The sequence below is a fragment of the Triturus cristatus genome, chromosome 7 (genome assembly GCF_964204655.1).
Source record: "Triturus cristatus chromosome 7, aTriCri1.1, whole genome shotgun sequence".
NCBI classification, from domain to species: Eukaryota; Metazoa; Chordata; class Amphibia; order Caudata; family Salamandridae; genus Triturus; species Triturus cristatus.
In genome coordinates this window covers 791402307-791422489 of record NC_140590.1, presented here as the reverse complement: position 1 = coordinate 791422489, position 20183 = coordinate 791402307, and the positions used below count along the sequence as shown (strand labels likewise).

At 46.9% G+C, this 20183-nt stretch overlaps 1 protein-coding gene across 2 annotated transcripts in view; it reads right to left on the bottom strand.

Annotated features, from left to right (window-relative positions):
- Positions 1-985: 985 nt before the first annotated feature.
- The window catches only part of GEMIN5 (gem nuclear organelle associated protein 5), a 260780-nt gene continuing 241582 nt past the window's right edge, over positions 986-20183 (bottom strand). For both annotated transcript variants that reach the window (XM_085617620.1, XM_085617621.1), the window contains exon 29: positions 986-1550. In XM_085617620.1, coding sequence (XP_085473746.1) covers positions 1371-1550 — 180 coding nt within the window. In that variant the 3' untranslated portion in view covers positions 986-1370. The remainder of the gene's footprint in view (positions 1551-20183) is intronic.

The window sequence follows — 20183 nt, the reverse complement described above, 5'->3', positions numbered from 1 at the left end:
GGACATAATACCTACTTTACTAGTCGATAATGAAAGTGATCGGAAGACGAATACTTTGCACAAGAACTCCTCGTGACTGAACAGATTTGCTTGTAGGGATTAACCTGGTTCGGCGTGCGCAGGGTTGTGGTGCTATTTGATTTTGGGGCGATTCTTGTCCTTCCCCTCACATCTTTCTTTTCTAGGGGTCATGTACATAGTTAGATTGGATGAATTAGATTTAAGTAGTTAGTTTAATAAAACTGGCATTGAAGAAAGGTGTGCTTTTAACAATGGCACTATAGGTGTACCCTACAGAGCATCATAGGAGAAATTTGGTAAGATGGGTTGTTATGTAGGTAATGATTAGTTCAATAAAGAACAGAAAGTAGGGCCAATGAAGACTTCTACTGAAGGATATTAAGTGTAATGTTGAAGTGAAAACTGTACTTTGTTGACGTTGTGAAAGCTACTGCTGGCACATTTCTCGAATCAAAAATAATGAAACTTGTATAAGAAAAAGGTATGGAAAATGTAGCAGCAGCAGCAGCAATAATGTGTGTAAGACGCAAACACATTAATGAAATCATGTTTTCCTCACTACTCAAAATGCGGGTTAGAACTCTTGCATTTAGTTAGAGCATAGAGTTAGTTAATCACTTCTTGCACTGTGAAAATTAAAAATCTTTTAACATCATGCTTACGCACTTCCAAATATCCACAATTGCTTGGAACACCATTTCTCCTAGGTGTTGATCACATGATTGCATACTAAAGCGATTGAAGGAGGAATTCTTTGGGAGCTGCCAGTATCTCCCCTTCTCTTTGTCAAGACATCGGATATAGATGCCAGCTTTTACACAGAAGCATTCGCAAGGTCCTACCTTAAAGGAACTAATTTGAAGTCAGAAGTTTCAAGTGCCATCCTAACCACTTTACTGTAACTTGTTCAAGACCACACACTCGCTGTACCTCAGTTCCTCAGCTGTAAAATGAACACATTAGATTGGAATCAGGCTTTATTAAAGTATTCCATCATTTCACAGTTGCTTGGCCATGAGCATGTGCACATTAATAGGCATCATTTATTATCACGCAGGTGTGTAGAAAAAATAAATTATCTTACATTGAACCAGACCGTTTTTGTTCTGTGTAACATTATTGTGATAGGAGACAGGTTACTGTTCAGCTTTCTGGTACAGAAAAGATGGTAGACAGAAATGACCGATGGGTAGGAACCTGTAAAACTGGGAAGGGGGAAAAAGTATTGTAGGATGGCACAGGCAATGAGTGTGCACAGTTCACAGAATAGATCCAAGGAGTAACAGGTGAACCCCAAAATGACATTTCCAGGGAAAGAGACAAAACATGCATTGCAAGCTTCAAGATAGTTAGCATGTTCCAGAAAGAAACTTCTTGCAGGCGTTGTGGTAAACAGGCACTGCCTTGCTGTGCCTCCGCAGGATGTCCAGTGCCGCCTGCTTTACATCATCTGGCAGATCCAAAGGGTGTTGAGATCCAATGTGCAGCAGCACCAAACAGCTCTCAAGCACATCCGGGAATGGGAAGAGCTAAGATCAAAGACACAAGAGACCACCATGTCAGCAGATTGCAGAATACAATGCTTACCACCTCTAAGCACCCCAGTGCCTGCGAACAATGCAAGCAACATGCACATAAGACGTAGATTCAAGTATGTATGTATATATATTATTTATAAAGCGCGACTATCACTACGCAGGAGTATCTTGGCGCTATGCAGAAACAGACAGTGTGCTCAGATGGATGCTGCTATCCCAACTATAGGTACATTAAATAAGAGAAGCAAGGAGAATTTGTGGCTCCAAAAATGCAGGTTTTCAACGACTTTCTGCAGCAGGGGTCTGAGTGAATGAAACAGAGCTGACAGGGGAGATTATTCCATGCTTTAACCCAAAGTACGGCTACTGATCTCGCTCCCTTTGTTTTACATCTAAACGTGTGGATTTTAAAAGATTTGATAATCAAGACTGAAGGGGACTTGAGGTGACATAGGGAGTAAATCTGGCTTTTAAGTATTTTGGTCCTGATGCCCTAAAAGCTCTAAAAGTAATGATGAGTATCTTAAATAGTACTCTTTTATGGATAGGTAGCCAATGCAGTGATTTTAAGGCAGCTGAGGCTGAAGAGCGACGTGGCAATTTGAGCACCAGTAGAGTGTTGAGATGGGAGGCTGGTGCTTTGAAAGGATCCACTGCCTATCTTTCCTGCACCTTCATCATTATACCATTTTACATGAACTTCTAGTCTACTTTACCACCAAGTAGTTTCTGTTGAGATATTTCCTGTAGTTTGTCCATGTCATTTCGCACTTTTCTTTCTAGTTTGAGGAGCCTTTTTCATTCCTATTTGTGCAATACACTGCTACACATCTTGCTCGGCTTACCTACTCTATCAGCGCTTCCAGCGCTTCAGATATTTACAGCTTTGTTCATCAATGTTTAGGTTCTTTCTACCTCTTCTCTTCTTCCAGGTGTCAAGTGGCCTCCTATTTCTTCTCAAATACTTCGCAAACTCTACTTTCACATAAACCTATGGTCTTCATCCACCAGCCTAACGTTTGCCTTCTACCATCTGATCTGCTGTCCAGGATCGTTAAGCTGACACAACCGTGCCCCTAGCTTCCTTTCTGCACTTCTCTTCCCTTATGCTCTGCTTCTACTCTCTGCTCTTTTCTTTACATAGTACACCACTGAATAGATTTTGATTTTCTTATTCATACGGGGCTTTCAATTTCACATTCTCTTCTGCACACTGTTGCTTAAATAAGGAATTATTGTACATTCTACAATTGTTTTTGTTCATGGATTGGCATCAATAGTTTACTGTGAAGCACAACAGCCATAAACATAACAAAACTGCACGTGGGTGATTAGATTCAGGTGCAAAAGGGAATGGATGCTGTATGTAATTGGAGTGTGATATCACTGGTGACCCTGAGACATTGTGGTGAGCCCAGTACTCTCACAGTTACCGAACTACCTCCGGACTCCAAGAAAATGCCTCACATACGTTTTGTAACGTTTACATACAAACTGAAAATATCCAAAATTAATTATGAAAGAATAGGTAAATATTAGATTGATAGAATAGCTCTGTAAAATGGAACACTTCAAAACATTTGAAAAACTAGCAACATTCAAATTAGTTGGATTAGGTGTTTTTACCCAACAAAAAATGTATTGGATTGCCTATTAAGAGGTCCATAGATAAGACAATTTTCAAAGATTCACATCTGCAGTGGAAACTAGCATTGAATTCGTCAAAGGTTAGCTTATATTTTATATGTAACCTGAAGCCAAGGCACAGTTCTATTTTTTACTGTCAACAAGGAACTGGTGAAATAGGCACAGCTGGTTAGATGTAGCAAACCAGGTCACTGGGTTTCGAACTTAAACTCGCCATTCAACAGGCAGATTCACATAAGTAAGGAAAATGCTACTTACCAGTATGCATCTGTTCTTGGCATGTAGAGCTGCAGATCCACACACTATGCATAGATCGGTATCTGGTGTTGGGCCCGGATGTTTGCACTTGTTTTTGTCTTGGAAAAGTCTTTGGAAGTCACGAGATAGGTGACTCCTCCTTTGGATGATAGTGCGCATGGGCATCAGCTCCATCTTCAGATTGTTTTTCGCCAGCAGGGAAATGATGGAGTTTTGTGAGAAACAGATAAGATGCCCATGTATGCTGTATCTAAATAAGATAGTACTGGAACAGATAAAGGTAGCCGGGGAGGTGGGTGGGCGTGTGTGGATCTGCAGCTCTAGAACAGATGCATACTGGTAAGTAGCATTTTCCATTTGAGGCATATGAGCTGCAGATTACACACTATGCATAGATTGTATAGCAGTACCCATCCCTAGCGGCAACCACCAGTATCTGTTGCAGTAGTTTGAAATAGTGTTTTGAGTACAGCCTGGCCCACACTAGCTTGCGGTTTAGATTGCACATCTACACAATGGTGCATTGTGAATATGTGCGGTGTAGACCATGTAGCTGCTTTGCAGATGTCATCTAGGGGAATGTTCCCTAAAATGCCATTGAAGCCCCTATCTTTCGTGTAGAGTGGGCTTTAGGAGGAACAGATAATGTACGTTTTGCTTTGTGATAGCAAATTTGTATGCATTTGACAATCCACCTTGCTATCCCAGACTTTGATATGGGGTTGCCTTTATGTGGTGGTGAGAATGACACGAAAAGTTGTTTGGTCTTGTGAAAATGTTTTGTTCTTTCAATATAATGTGAAGAGCTCTTTCTGCGACTGTCTGTGGTTGCGAGAAAAACACTGGCAGTTCTACAGACTGGTTGAGATGGAAGGGAGAAATAACTTTAGGAAGGAATTTTGGATTAGTTCTGAGAACCACTTTGTTATGATGTAGTTGTAAAAATGGTTCTTGGATAGTGAGTGCCTGTAGCTCACTGACTCTTCTAATGGAAGCAATGGCCACTAGGAAAGTGACTTTCCATGTTAGAAATTGTAGCTCGCATTTGTGCAGAGGTTCGAATGGAGGGCCCATTAGTCTTGTGAGAACAATGTTCAAATTCCACACGGGTGATGGTGGAACCCTGGGAGGAATTATTCTTTTGAGGCCTTCCATAAACGCTTTGATGGCTGGTACTCTGAATAGGCACAGGTGTTGTCTATTTTGTAAATAGGCTGATATGGCAGCGAGGTGTAATCTAATAGATGTGTATGCTAAGTTACACCTGTGGAGATGCAGTAGATAACCTATGATGTGTTGAATATACACATCTAAAGGATTGATGATGTTGTTGTGACAATATATCACAAATCTTTTCCACTTGGCTGCATAGCAGGCTCTAGTGGTGGGGCGTCTAGCCTCTCTAATAACATTCATACAGTCGGGGAAGGTTAAGGCAACTAAATTCTAGAACCTTAGGAGTCAGACCGCTAGGTTGAGCTGTGCTGGGTCCGGGTGTCTGATCTCTCCACGGTTCTGGGTTAGGAGACCTGGGGACAGGTGTAGTTTTTGGTGCGGGACTACAGATAGTTCCAGTAATGTGGTGTACCACGGTTGTGTGGCCCATGTTGGAGCAACTAGGATGGGAGTCCGTGAATGTTACTGCAGTTTGTGCACGACCAGTGGAATGAGTGGGAGAGGCGGAAAAGCGTATGCAAATCTGCCTGACCAATTCATCCATATCGCATTGCCCTCGGACAATGGGTGTGGATATCTGGCGGCGAAGCTTGGGCATTTGGTGTTTTCGTGTGTGGCGAAGAGATCTATCTCTGGTTGCCCCCACATGTGGAAAAACGGTTGAAGCACTTGTGGATGAAGTTCCCACTCGTGAGTCTGTTGCGTTTGACGACTTAACAGATCGGCTACATTGTTCTGGGCTCCCGGGACATGTTGGGCTAGGAGAAAAATGTTTTGAAGAATAGCCCATCTCCACATGCTTTGCGCTAGTTGGGAAAGCTGTAGGGAGTGTGTCCCACCTTGTTTCTGTATGTAGTACATGGCTGTTATGTTGTCGGTGCGGACTAGGACAGCCTTGCCTGATACGTGTTTTTGGAATGACTTTAAGGCCAGGAATATGGCTAGTAATTCCAGGTGATTGATGTGGAGTATCTTTTGGCGAGGAGTCCACCTGCCCTACATGGTGTGATGTAATACATGAGCTCCCCAGCCTGAGAGGGATGCGTCCGCTGTTAGCACAATCTGTGGAACTGGCTCGATGAACGGTCGCCCTTCGGAAAGGTTCTTGGTGTTCCACCATTGCAGAGAGCGATGAGTGCGACCGTCCACCAACACCAGATCTGTCAGCTGACCCTGCGCCTGGTTCCACTGACGTGCTAAGCATTCTTGCAAAGGGCGCATCTGGAGTCTTGCGTGAGGTACTATAAATATACAAGAGGCCATCATCCCTATGAGTTGCATGAACACTAGAACTGGAAGAGAGTGTTGCGGCTGAAATTTGGTTATGAGTGTTTGTATACTTGCTATCCTGGCTGGACTGGGATATGCAAGTGCTTTTGAGGTGTCTATTGTGGCACCTAGGTACTGTTGTATGTGGGACGGTTGTATGTGAGACTTTGCGTGGTTTACTGTGAACCCCAAGTCGTGGAGTAGCTGGATTGTGGTGTGAGTGTGATGTACACACTGATTGTATGAGTTGGCTTTTATGATCCAATCGTCCAAGAACAGGACGACGTGAATGTGCTGTCTTCTTAGATGAGCTGCGACTATTGCCAGACACTAGGTGAATACTCTAGGTGCTGTGGTGACTCAGAAAAGGAAGTACCTTGAATTGATAGTGTTGACCGTCCACTACAAACCTGAGATATTTCCTGTGAGAGGTGTGAATGGGAATATGAAAGTAGGCGTCCTTGAGATCTAAAGTGGCAAGGAAGTCACCTTGTGAGAGAAGAGGAAGGACCTGTTGAAGTGTGACCATGTGAAAATGGTCTGAGTGTATGTACAGGTTTAGAGGTCTGAGGTCTAGTATAGGTCTCAGAGACCCGTCCTTCTTTGAAATGAGAAAGTACAAGGAGTAAACTCTTGTGTTTTGTTGATGCAGTGGAACTGGTTCTATTGCATGTTTTTGTAGGAGGGAGATTACCTCCTACTTTATGAGCGATAAGTGTTCTGGTGACATTGAGCAATGTCTGTGTGGCATGTTTGGGGGGGGTCGATGTGAGTTCTAGACAGTAACCTGACTGAACTATTTGTCTCACCCACCTGTCTGTGGTGTTGTTGTTCCAGACAGGAAGGAACTGTAGCAATCTTCCCCTGACCAGAGTGGAATGGTCTGGGGGGAGCGGAGGGAAGTAATTGGGTAGTGGTGGAGGCAGAGCGGGTATTGTTGGTCTTGCCTCTGCCCTTGTTACTATTGCCTCTGTAGCCTCCTCTTTGGTAACCTCTGGTGAATGTAGTTTGGTTGGGAGTTTTGTAAGATGTAGATGGGTTGTCTGAGGAGTAGCCTCTAGAGGTGCCCCTGTAAGAGGAGCGACGAAAGGAGCATCTGGGAGCTTGCGATTGCAAGGCTCCCATTGATTTAGCCGTGTCAGTGTCTTTCTTCATCTTTTCTACAGATGAATCCACGGTAGGTCCGAACAAGTGTTGCTGGTCAAATGGGTTCCGTGGAGGGTTTAGTTGGTGAAGGAAGAATGGCGCTCAAACATATCGCACCAAGGGTCGAGTTTGTAGAGTAAGTACGGTGCTGCAAGATCAGGGGAAACAAACCCTGGCAAAAAGAACCCCTGCGAGTTTGGGGGTAGGAGTTGCTGGTCAAATGGCTGATTAAGAATGGCAGTCTGGACTTCAGGTTTGAAACCAGAAATGAGTAGCCAAGCATGCCTACGCGGCAGGACACTTGTGTTGATAGCTCGAGAGGCGGTGTCTGCTACGTCTAGAGCGCAGCAGATAAGAGGTGTTGGTGATAAGCTTACCCTCCCGTATTAGGTCGTTAGCCTTAGTTTTATATTTTCTGGAAGATGCTGTAGTAGGGTCTCTAGCTCATCATAATGAGCCCTATCATACCTCGCTAACAAAGCTTGAGTGTTGGTGATACGCCATATGTTAGCTGCTTGTGACGCTGTGCGCTTACCAAAGGCGTCTAAGAGTTTAGACTCATTGTCGGGAGGTGGAGCATCTCCTGAGGTTTGAGAATTAGCCCTCTTTCTGGCATTGGATACTACCAAGGAGTCTAACGGTATGTGGCCCTTGATGTATGCTGGGTCTGCTGGGGCAGCTTTATATTTCTTTTCAATCCTGGGGTTAATAACTCTTGCCCTAACAGGATCTTTAAACACCTCTGGTGCTTGTTTAACTACCCCTTTCAACATGGGTAAGATGGAGGTGGACTTTTGTGAGATATCAAAAGTATCCAATAAGAAATCTTCCTCCACGGGGTCTGTGTGTAAGTCGACCCCTTGGTATTGTGCAGTTCTGTGGACTAGCTGGTTGAAACCCATGGCATCCTCTGGAGGGGAAGGTCTAGAGGGATAGATTAGGGACATTAGGGACATCTGGTGTGTTATAATCATCCCAGGGGTCTGGGGTAGAAGGTGGGCTAGGATCCCCTAGTGGCTCATCGTCTGCATCGTCCCCAGTGTGATCAGAGGTATCATCATCGTCCACTGGTGGAGGAGATGGTGGAGGAGAGTGGTGTGGTGGGGGAGGGGGAGGTGGAGGAGGAGGAGGAGGAGGAGGAGGAGAAGGTGGAGAAGGGATCCTGAGAGGAGATGTTGCAATATCTCTCTTTTTAGGTGGTGGAGCCGGTGTAGGCGTGTCCAGTGGTTGTTTCTTGGAGCTAAGAATGAGTTGACCAGTCTTTGGATCTCTTAGAAGAGTTTTTTGGGTGGGGTCCGGTTTAAAAAGCTCTTCTGTTGGAGGCTGTTAATTTTGGTGCCGATTTTTTCGGTTCCGAAGACTTGCGTGGCACCGACTCAGAGGCAGGTTTGTGTTCTTTAGGCTTGGACCCGTGAGGTTTTAAAGTCTCTGTAGGAGCGTGCGTGCCTGGTCGTTTTTTCGGTTCCAGAGGCTTTTTCGGTTCCGAAGGCTGAGTGTGTGAACCTTTCGGGAGCGGCTTTTTGCTCGGTTCCGATGTCGAGGGGTCGGTTGTAGTCGATTTCGGTGCAGAGTGCGTGGATGTGGAATCAGTAGTCGGCACCGAGGCGGAGGACGACTGTTCTTTTTCGGTGTTGTTTGGGTTTCAGCACCGGCGGTAGGCTGACTTGAGCTCGATTGGCCGGAAGGCTTAGTTGTTGGCTACTTTGCCAGGCCAGAAAGTAGGGCTTGAGAAGCACTTTCTCGATGTGCACCTGAGCCCGAAGGTGAAGGTGTGACCGAAGCCTTTTTCGGTGGTGGGGGTCGGGGTCGACGTCTCTACTTACGACCTGCTGCCCAGGAGTGATGTCCTCGATGTCGGAGTCATCGGCTTTTGATGCGCTGAGGAGTCCTTCTTCAGCCTGCACTTGCTCTGGAACATCAACACCCTTGTGGAAGACGTCGTCGGGGCTGGAGGTCGACGAGCGAGCCATTGTTTGTCGAGCTCGGCGATCTCGAATGGTCTTTTTGGAGCTGAAAGAGGCACAAGCTGGAAAGTGTCTGGCCTCGTGCTCCGGAGAGAGGCAGAGGTTACACACCTCAGGCAGATCTGTGTGGGGGAACTTCGACCCACATTGAGGACACTTCTTGAATAGAGTCCTTTCCATGAGCCAAAAGTCAAGGCCCAGGTAGGCCCGAAGGCCTTTGTTGATGACCGGAATCGAGGACTTCGATGTTGAAGAGATGCGCGACGACTAGGGATCGCGATCGAAAACAATACCGGAGAAGGGTGAAGGACTGCGCGTCGAAAGTAGGATCGGTAACGGTACTGAACTGGAGCGCGAGAAACACATCCAAGCCTGATGGCGGAGAAAAACAATCTGAAGATGGTGCCGATGCCCATGTGCACTATCATCCAAAGGAGGAGTCACCTATCTCGTGACTTCCAAAGACTTTTCCAAGACAAAAACAAGTGCAAACATCCCGGCCCAACACCAGATGGTGATCTATGCATAGGGTGTGATCTGCAGCTCATATGCCTCAAACATAGTATTCTGCAAATATACCAGTGCATGTGTGTATGAAAGTGGTGAGATCTTTTGGGTAGGAAGGTGAGCAGCCCTAAAGATGAATGTGGTATCCAGGCTACTTTAGGTCTTCCTGGCTCTCCTGATTGGGATGAGTACAATAGTGCTGCAAGCACCACAAGCCGAGATGATTGCTTACCACATATCCACTCCTACTAAAAGCGATCTACAACATTTTCAGAAGGGAACAGGGGGCTGTACCTATCAAAATTACAGGAGTGGAGACTGGAGGAAACTTGGGCTCTCTACGAAGGAACCCCAAACTAGATTAAGACTATCCCTGAAGACTTTCATAATGGTGACTCAGGGTACGAATGGCCTAGTAGTCAAAAGAGGCTGGACAGTTGAACCCTATAGGCCTCAGCACCTAACTTGCTATCCCTAACTTATATAGATGTGATCTGGATCTACCCAGAAACGTGTGTGCACACTGACAAACACCCACTGTCACAGTGTAATTCCAATACAGGAATATAACAATTTAAAAACAACAGCACAGGTGCACCACAATAGAGCTTAGACCGAGAAGTTTATAAAATCCACGTCCAAAAAGTATTCTTCCAAAGTTCTTCTTTATTTCAATGAAGTTTTTTAAAAACATGATCAGGGTGATCATGACACAGCCGACGCATTTCGTCCTTATCAGAAGGACTTCTTCAGGGGGCGTTGAGTCTTTAATACTGTCAACATTTTGAAAGTAAACCGCGTGGAAAAAAACAAAAGTGGAGTAACCAGTTGCTTGCGTCCTATATGTATTGAGTTTATGATTTTAGTTAGCACCTTAATCTGACAGAAGACGGACGAGTGGGTGTATGGTAACTCCCAATTAAAGCAATCCAAGTTCCCAGGTCAGGGAACTAGGTGATGTATGACAATAGTTGCACAATTACAACAGTCGGCCAGAATCAGACCATGAGTGAAAGCAGATGAACAAATGAAATGAACATAAGAACTACAACTCAAAAGGATACGTTTCTGTATGTGGCGGAGAAGGGGTGGGGGGTGAAGGGGTGATTTGAAAGACATTGCTACGACTAACACATCCCCTCAAAGCAGGAAAAGAGCAGACAAGGATTGAATGGAACATAATGCTAGACAAACTAACTTATTTCCAGGAACTACAAGTAGATACTTAAGGCTTTGTGTATGTAGGAACACTGCAGTTCACATACAAGGACACTGAAAAATATTTACTTCCTGCTATAAAAGAGCATGAGCTACCCTGTTCTGGAACTCCGCAAACAATCATGTCTTTCAAACCAGACTCAAGTTAGGGGAAAAGTCCTCTCATTTCAGATATTACTGACAGCGAAAATGATTACTGCTAAATGATAGAAGAGGCCAAAGCCTCCAACTCTGGAGAATGGATACAACAAACTATGGGATGTAAGGACTAGGGAAAGTCCCACAGCCTGAATCGGTGACAGAAAGTAAAATATACTGGATGGCTGGCAACCAGTGCTTCGCTATAGAGGCAAACATCCAGAAGTTGCATACCCTCTCTAACCGAGACTAACTGAAGGGATTGTGCTAGCGGTGGATATTTATGCTAAATGAGATGCGGATGGGACATTTTGTAAAAGGAACATGCTTTGGGGTGGGATGTAGAGATTGGGTGGTAGGAAGGGTGGAACAGGGGAAATGTATCAGATTAATCGCGTTAGCCAGAAGGGGCAGTGCCCCATCACTGTATTTCAAGCAACTACACATGTTTTATATTTCTAGTCTTATCTGCAAAATTAAAATATAAACATTATGGTAAAAATTAACCTCAGTATTTCAGTAGTAAAGCGAACATTAGCGTGGCTGACAGTTTAAAGGGGAGAACATTGTATCCTGTACATTTCAGGAAAAACGAATTTTGCTGAAAAGTCATTTAACTGAAAAAAATTGGAAGCAATATTTAATTAAAATTAGGATAACAAGATAAATGATAGGGTAAGGATTAAGGTTGAAAAGAGAGTGAGTTTTAGTTTTAAAGTCAAAGTCATGGTTTGGGACAAGATTAGGATAGGGTCAGGTTGGTTTAAGAGTAAGCATCAAGTTTAGTGATAGAGCCAGTGTTAGGATTGGGATGGGTTAGGATAGGGTTAGAGTAACAAGGTTATGGTCAGCGACTGTTTTGCCTTTGCCATAGCAAGTCTCAATTCGCTAGACAATCCACCTTACAATGCCTTCTTTGGAAATATGAAAAGTTAAAAAAGCATAGGCAAATATCCCTAATCAGTTCATCCATAGTACATAGCCTATGGATTTTGGCTGTGGATACCAGGAAGCTAAGACTGGGAAATTTGCATTTTCTAGGGATGGCAAACATGATGATGGCTGGTGTTCCCACCACTGGAAGTACCTGTGGAGGACTTGCCAGTGAAATTCCTGCTCATGGCCTTGATGATAAGTCCTGCTTAGCAGATCCGCACAGTCGTCGTCCACCCCTAGTAGGGTTTCTGCTAGAAGATGGATTTTGTGGAGGATTGTGCTGACAGCTGGGAAGGGTGGATACCTCCCAATGACTGTAATGGTGTTCATCTTTATGAGGACAACATTGCAGTGGACAAGCCTGTAGAATGTTTAACGGGCTAGGTGAATGGCCATCAGCTCCATACAGTTATAGTGTTTTTAGTTCTTTTTATTAGTTTTTGTTTTTCGCAAAAACAACAATATGAAACATACCACCATTTCACATGTAGTAATTACCAGATCACCTGAGTAGTCTTATACAAGTGCCATCAAGCGTATTTATTGCAAATGAAGCGGCGGGGTTAGGAGGCTGGATCTCCTCCCTATTTTATCCTTCCGACCCTTGGAGTCCAAGCTCTATTTCAGCCTCCCATCATCTCTGGCTATTCAGCTCTACCCATCGCATGGTAGATCGGTCCAAGAAGCTGGGATTTCCCAGTCCAGATTATGGTTGGCTTGCCATTGTCCTCACACTTTCTGAAATTTCCTTGGGAAACCCCATGCCTCATAAACCACCCTCTCTGCCTCCATGCAGCGCATCAAGCCGGTCGCCCACTGGCTTATTGTGGGGGTTGTTTGTTCGGGGACTACAGCTTCCCATTTACTATGTCTCTTTTTGCTATGTAGAAACCCAGGGCGCATAATAGGAGTTGCATTCTGGGGAGGTCTACATTACCCGTTAGTTCCAGAATTAAGAACTGTGTCGTGGAAGGGTATCAGCTTCCGGAACATCCGCTAGCTCTTCAACTATGACCCTCCAGTATGCCTATATGAGTGGACATGACCAAATAATATGTATAAAGGTGCCCACATCCTCGCCACATCGTAGACAGTTGAGGATTTGTGCCCTTCCCATTATGAACAATCGCAATCTATTTTAATATACCGTGTGAAGGACCTTAAGCTGTATGAACATCAAGCTTACTTTTATTGCCACCTCCCGGGGGTGCATAAGTGCTGCTTCCCAGTCAATGTCGTCCACAAGGCCCCAGGTCTGTTTCTCACTTAGTTCTTAATGAACAGATGTTATCTGGCCTATTGTTGAGGAGAGTGCAATACATTAATGAAATGGCTTTTGAGGGCATTTCATCCCAGAGTATCCTACTTTCTAGGGGGCTCCTGTCATCCAGCGTGTTCCACGGTATTTCATCTGCTTGCAGGGCATGGTGTATTTGAATGTATCAGAAAATGTGTGTGTCCTGCAGGTAGTATTCTGCCTGTAGGTCCTGGAAAGGTTTAATCACTTCCCTTCCCACCCAGCTCATTGAGCTTTAAGATCCTTATCAAGTCCCAAAGGGTCTTTCTCCAAGGCCTTCGGAGCCCTTTCCGTGTGTCCCCGATCCAGTGTGGGGTCATCAGAGAGTTTATCTATCTCTCAAACCTCCATAGGTGACAGCTTTGTCCCAGGTCTCCAGGGTACTTTCTGTGGGGCCAAGTAAGTGTGAACCGAATCTTGTGCCATATATATAGTGCACATGGGACGTATACTCCATGACTGACCTCTCAAGTCGCGTCACTGGGTCAGATCGGGGTTATGAAGCACCACTTATTGGCTGCCTGGAGTTGGGATGCCCAGTAGTATGCCCTAAGATCTGTAAGTGAGATGCCCTCATTATATACGTTTCTCTGCAGGGTTCGGAGGGCAACTTGCGGAGTTCCCCCGCCTTAGAGTAAGGTCCGAAGCATACTGTCAACTTTATTAAAAAATTATTTGGGTATCGGCCATGGGGTGTTTTGTATCACATACAGAAATTTGTCCAGGGTAATCGTTTTAAAAAGAGCTGCTCTTCTCATGATCGGCTGAGGCAATTGCCTCCAGTGGTCGACGTCCTGCTAAAAGGTCTGATAAGCTGCTTCCTTGTTCTCTTCAAAGAACCGCCGTTTAGAATGCCTTTTTTCTAACCCTAGGTAGCAAAAACCCTCTCTGATGGTCACCATCTGAGGTGGGATCAATATTACCAGGGCCATGCAGCCATTTGGTATAGTACCGATTTATTCCAGTTGATTTTGTATCCCGCATACTTCCCAAAATATCTAAAACACCAAAAGGACTGCTGGGATGGAAACAACCGGGTCGGAAAGGTACAATAATATATCGTTCACATACAGGAAAACTTTCTCTAGTGTTTCTGTGACTTACGGAAAGCCCATCACATCTCCTCTGATGCTCAGTCAGCAGGCTAGAGGCTCCAGACACACAACAAACAAGAGCAGCGAGACGGAACTTCCCTGGAGTGTCCTCTGTGTCTTCCCTCCAGTCCAAACTCCTCAGAGAAGGTGCCTTTCACCTTGCCACCGGGCTGTGGTATAAGAGTGCTACTATGAGACAAAAAAGTCGGGTCAATTCCCATCCTGGCCTAGACCTGAAAGAGATTATACCACCGTATGGACTCAAACGCCTTTTCCGCGTCCAGAGATACAATCACCAAGGGTAGCTGTGTGTCCGTTTGATAGTTGAGTCAACAGTGGAGAAGGCAGAAATTGTGTTGCGTAGCTGTTTGAGTTATAAACCCCATTTGTTCCCAGTGAACTATCTTTGGGATAACTTGCGCTAGTCGGATCACTAGTGCTTTAGCCAGGATCTTTACCTCTGTGTTCAGAAGGGAGATTAGCCTATATGAAGAACAGTTGTTAGGAAGCTTTCCAGTTTTGAGCAACACCAATGTCATTGCCGTATGTAGGTCTGAGGGGAGCTCCCACCTCTTCAGGGACTTTATGAACATGGAAAGAGCGTAAGGGCCCAATACCGAAAAGTATATATTTTTTAAAATAAAATTTCACTGGGGTGCCCTTGAGGCTTGAGTCTTCTTAGACTGCATCAGACCTAGTGCCTCGGTTAATTCTTCTAGGGAGATTCTTCCTGATCTAGAGTTCTCATATCCTTCAATGAAAGTTGTGGGAGGTCTAGCTCCCCCTGGAAGGCATCTATTTCTGCCTCGCAGTTCAGGGCCCGGGCCTATAAAGCTCTTGGTAGTAATGTGCAAATCCCTCTACTATGCCCTCATCATTCATATTCTGGAAATTGTCTGGCGTCTCCAACTCTCCCACTCATCTGGGCGCTAATTATCCGTCTACTGAGCCATGCCAGCTGCCGTTCAATCTTGTGCGTGCCTCATACAGTCTTCATTGTTTAGCTAGGAACTGTTGGTTAGCCAAGTCATGAGTCAGGTTGTGGTATTACCTCGTTAGGGCCTACAAGCAGTTAAGCTGCACCCTGTTCCCTGACGCAGCAGAGTCTGTCCCAGTGGTCTGGATGTGGTGCTCTAGTGTTAGTAGGTCGAGCTTAAGGCATTGTTTCTTGCGAGAAACCATGCTTTGGGCTCTGTCTCGAAGTACTGTCTTAAAGGTCTCCTAGAGGGGTACTGGGCAACTGACTGAGTCCTTGTTCTCCTGGAAGTAAAGCTCAGAGTCAATTTGGAGCTCGCAACACTACCTCACTGTCCTGAAGGTCCCAGCTGTTAAGCCTCCACGTAGCCCCCCATGACCCAGATCCAGCCCGGAGCACACGTTTAAGTGGAGCATGGTCTGAAATGCCCCTGGATAGGTATTCTACTGCTATATTATCTGGGCACTCCATCATTGGTACAAATTTGTAATCTGGAGAATGATCTGTGACCCTTGGAGAAGAATGAGTAGGACCTTTCTTCATTGTGTCTAAGAGACCCATTGCACATGCAAACTGTGCTAGCAGTGACAGATTCTGCACAAGTGTTGGGTGTTTGGGGACCAGTCCATTAAAGTGTTGGCTCACCCACTATGTGTATATCAGCGGCCGTCTCCAGCAGGATTGGGCTCAGAGCCTCAAACACCTGCCTATGAAGGCAAGATGGTGATGGGGGTGCAGCGGTTAGTAGAGGTACCAATAACGTTATCCAGGCTCTAGTGTCCAAAACACCTACAGATCTGCCCAACGGTCATGCCATGTCTGCACAACTTGGAACTGAGGATTTTTTTGGCTAGGACTGCAACCCCTCTCTATCTTCTGGTCTATTTGGCGTGGATCAATACAGTATATTGTCTCCTGTTAAGGCAGGGACACTGGTTTCCGGCCAGGAGGGTCTCGTGGAGCAACACCACATCCGTAGCTTGTCTCTTGATGTATTGTGAGACCACCCCTCTTTTTTTTTTTTAAAATAGCTTTATTTATTGGTTTCAAACAGGCAGTCGTACAGGCGAATAGACCCACCACCATCCATGCGCAGCCTACCAGCCCCATACGTGGTTGTAGTGGCGTAGCCCACATTTACGTAGCCGAGGCCTTGTACTGAGGATCGTGTCCAAGAGAAGAGAATGTCCAACCTTAGGCCCGGTACGTGGTGTCAAATTGAAAGGGCCATGCACCGGTCTATGCCTGGTCCGACCCCCCCCTATTTTCCCCTCTCCACCCTAACCCAACTCCCCCCCCCCCCTCCCTCCCCGTTACCGGTGTGCTGCTGTGTCGTAAGAGCGTATCAATGAGGTGTCGCCTAAGCTGTATTCGTGGACTGTGGGGTGTCAGTAAGTCTGAGCAAGCGGAGATATCTGGGGCATGTGACTTCGTTAAATTCCTGCGCCAGCAAAGAAAGGATGGGACGCCAGATAGTACGGAAGGAGTCTGCGGAATGGGTGAGATTGGCGTGTATCCGTTCCATCCCAATAATATACCACAACTTATGCAGCCACCCAGTGTGTGTCGGGCGAGTCTGCGTGCCCCAGAGCGATAAGATATGGTGTACCGCTGCACCCATTACTAGCCCCATTTGTTTCCCCCGAATGGATTTCAATGGGAAGATGAGTGAGTTGGGCAACCCTAGGAGGGCGTAGGCAGGAAAGCGGGGAATTTCTGTTTCAAAATAAGTGTCGATGTCGTTAAAGACTGCTGTCCAGTAGCCTGTCACCTCCCTACAGTCCCAGAGGACGCGCATCAGCGTTCCCTCCTCGTCGCAGCCCCTCCAGCAAGTGGGACTCCGATCTGGGTTAATTTTATGCAGTCTGGCCGGGGTCAGGTACCAGTACAGAGCGACTTTAACTGCAGCTTCCCTGCTGGCTGTGTTCCTGGCCGTGTGATTCGCCCTATAATAAATCTGTTGCCATTCCTTTAGCGAAAGGGTCCTACCCAGTTCTGTCTCCCACCGTTGCTGCCCCGCCGAACGCTCCAGGGGTGCCGGTGGGCGTAACAATAGGTATAAGTCAGAAATCAGTTGACGGTCAGAGTGCTTTGATAATAGCCATTTCTCATAGGACGTTAGATGTCTGCTAACTAGAGTGCGCACGTCGGGGTGAAGGAGCCAATGGCGAAGTTGGAAATATTGAAATCTTTTAGGGTCCTTAATCCCATGCCAAGTAGACAACTCCGTGTACGAGAGGAACCCGTCGAGATCAAAGAGGTGTCCTGCAGATCTACAGGCCGAAGCCCGCCATTGTGGGAATGGCCGTGTAACTAAGCCCGGGGGGAAGTCCGGGTTGTCAAATAAGGGTGTGAGTGGCGACGGGAAGGAAGTAAGGTTCCGTTGGGTCGCCACTGCGTCCCACACTCGTAGTACTGAGCGAGTGATGGGAGATCTGTTGAGGTACTTCGGTCTATCCGAAGGGTTCAGAAAAGGTACCTTCCACAAAGAAAGGCCTGCCATCGCCCTGTCCTGGAAAAGCCATCGCTTCTCCGATTCCGGTCGACTCCACTCCACGAGGTAGCGAAGTTGCGTCGCTCTGAAGTATGTCAGTAGATGGGAATACCCAGGCCCCCGTCATCCGGGGGTCGGCAAGCCAAATCCCTACGCACCCTCGGACGTTTCCCAGCCCAGATAAAATGGTGTATCTCCTGTTGCAATGAACGTATATAGCGCATGGGGGGCACTACCGGAATAGTCTGAAATACGTATAGTATTTTAGGCAGAATGGACATTTTAACCGCCGCTACGCGGCCCAGCAGCGACAAGGGATGAGCCTGCCACCTGCGAAGATCCCGAGTGATGTGGGAGAGGAGGTTAGAATAGTTGTGCGCAACTGTTTGGTCAGTGGACGGGGTAAGAGTAATCCGCAAGTACGGGATCTCTTTTTGGGGTTGCAGATCCCCGAACCCCTGAAACGTGCCCCCAGCGGCAGCTTCGTTCAGGCCTAGTGGCAACAGCATAGATTTCCCCACATTGACTTTAAATCCCGAGACCTTGCCAAACGCCGTCAACTCCTGCAAAAACTCTGGGACCGACCGACTGGGTGTATCCAGGGTCGCTAGAATGTCGTCTGCATATAAATTAACAGTATGACGCTCCCCCCCAAAGGGAATACCCGAGATGTTGGGGTGGTCTCTGATCCGTTGCGCTAGGGGTTCAATGTATAGCGCAAAGAGCAAGGGGGACAGAGGACACCCCTGTCTAGTGCCCCGCCGAATGTCAAATTTCCGAGAGCTGACCCCATTGACCCGGATCGTCGCCTGGGGTTGATCGTAGCAGCTGGCGACCCAAGCTCGAAATCGGTTCCCAATACCAAAGCGCTCGAGTGTTCTGTCCAGAAAGCCCCAATTTACCCTGTCGAACGCCTTCTCAGCGTCGACAGAGAGTAGGACAGCATCTAGTTCCATATAATGGGCTTTATCTATCAGATGCATTAACCGTTTGGTGTTATCGCTACTTTGTCTGTTAGGTATGAAACCTGATTGGTCCGGCTCGATTATGCCCGGCAGACACGGGCCCAACCTGGCCGCCAAGACACCCGTGAAAAGCTTTAAGTCAAGATTGAGCAGGGAGATTGGACGGTATGCCGCGCACTGAGTAGGATCTTTCCCAGGCTTGGGAATAACTACAATATCGGCCGCTAGCATGTCTGCAGGGATTGAACCCGGGCCCTCGAAAGAGTTAAACAGGCGAGTCAGTATCGGAGCTAGGGATGGACAGAAGGCTTTATAGAAGCCGGCGGAAAACCCATCCGGCCCCGGTGACTTCAGCGGCTTGAGGCGGGAGATAGCGCTAATGACTTCTTCCACTCTGATGGGTGCGTCTAACGCCGTGGACCCGGACGCACCAAGGGCAGTCACCGCTGCCTGGTGAAGATAAACTTCCCCTGTATCGTCGAGCGTAGGATCTCTGCTGTACAGGTTCGCGTAAAAGTCACGAAGGGCTTCTGCGATCTGCTCATCGCCTTCAACCCGTTCTCCGGATGAGGTGTGGAGGGCAGCAATTTTGGAGCGTTGAGCCCTGGCTCGGAGTTTGCTCGCCAGGAGCTTCCCTGTTTGGTCCCCCCCTATGTAGTAGGAGTGCTTAAGCCGCAGGGCGGCATACTCCGCCCTATCAAGGTCCAGGCTAGCCAATTGGGCTCTGGCCGATTTCAATTGTCGCCACATTCGCGGGGCCCCTGTGCAGCTGTGGACTCTCTCGAGTTCCGCCACCTTAGCGGCCAACATCTCTCTTTTTTCCTTGCGGAGTTTGTTGTCAGCCGCGGAAATGGCGATTAATTCCCCTCTCACCACTGCTTTAAGGGCTCCCCACAGTGTAGCCAGAGAAATGTCAGGCGTGTCGTTAGACTTCAGGTAATCAGTGATGCATTTAAGAACCTGCTGCGTGACGTCTGGGCGTTGTAGCAGGGACTCCCGGAGTCGCCATCTCCCGTTTGGATGACGCCGAGGGCATATGTCGACAGTCACAGTCACGGCATCATGGTCCGAGAGAGCGGCCGGGACGATCTCAAGGGTCCGGACCAGGGTGTGTAGATCGGACGACCCTATGAAGTGGTCAAGGCGAGCATATGTTTGGTGTACATGGGAGAAAAAGGAGTATTGCGTACTGCGAGGGTGTGCTGCTCGCCAGAGATCTATCAGACCCCTGCTCTGTAGCCAATCCCGCCCTGCACTTGATAACGCACCCGCGCCCCCCTGTCGGTGTCCTGATCTGTCCTGTCAAGAGTCCATGACGAGGTTGAGGTCACCACCAATTAAAATATGCCTGTTGTGATAACGGAGTACCTCCGACAGGGAGTCCTTAAGAAAGGGCTCCTGCCCAGTGTTGGGAGCGTAGAGGGAACCTATAATGACAGGGGTGTCCCCCACCCAAATCCTGTAAGCCAACAGTCGCCCCTTTATCTCTGCTATTTTGTCCCCGAGCTTGCCATGGAAGTGCCTCGCCAATAATATAGC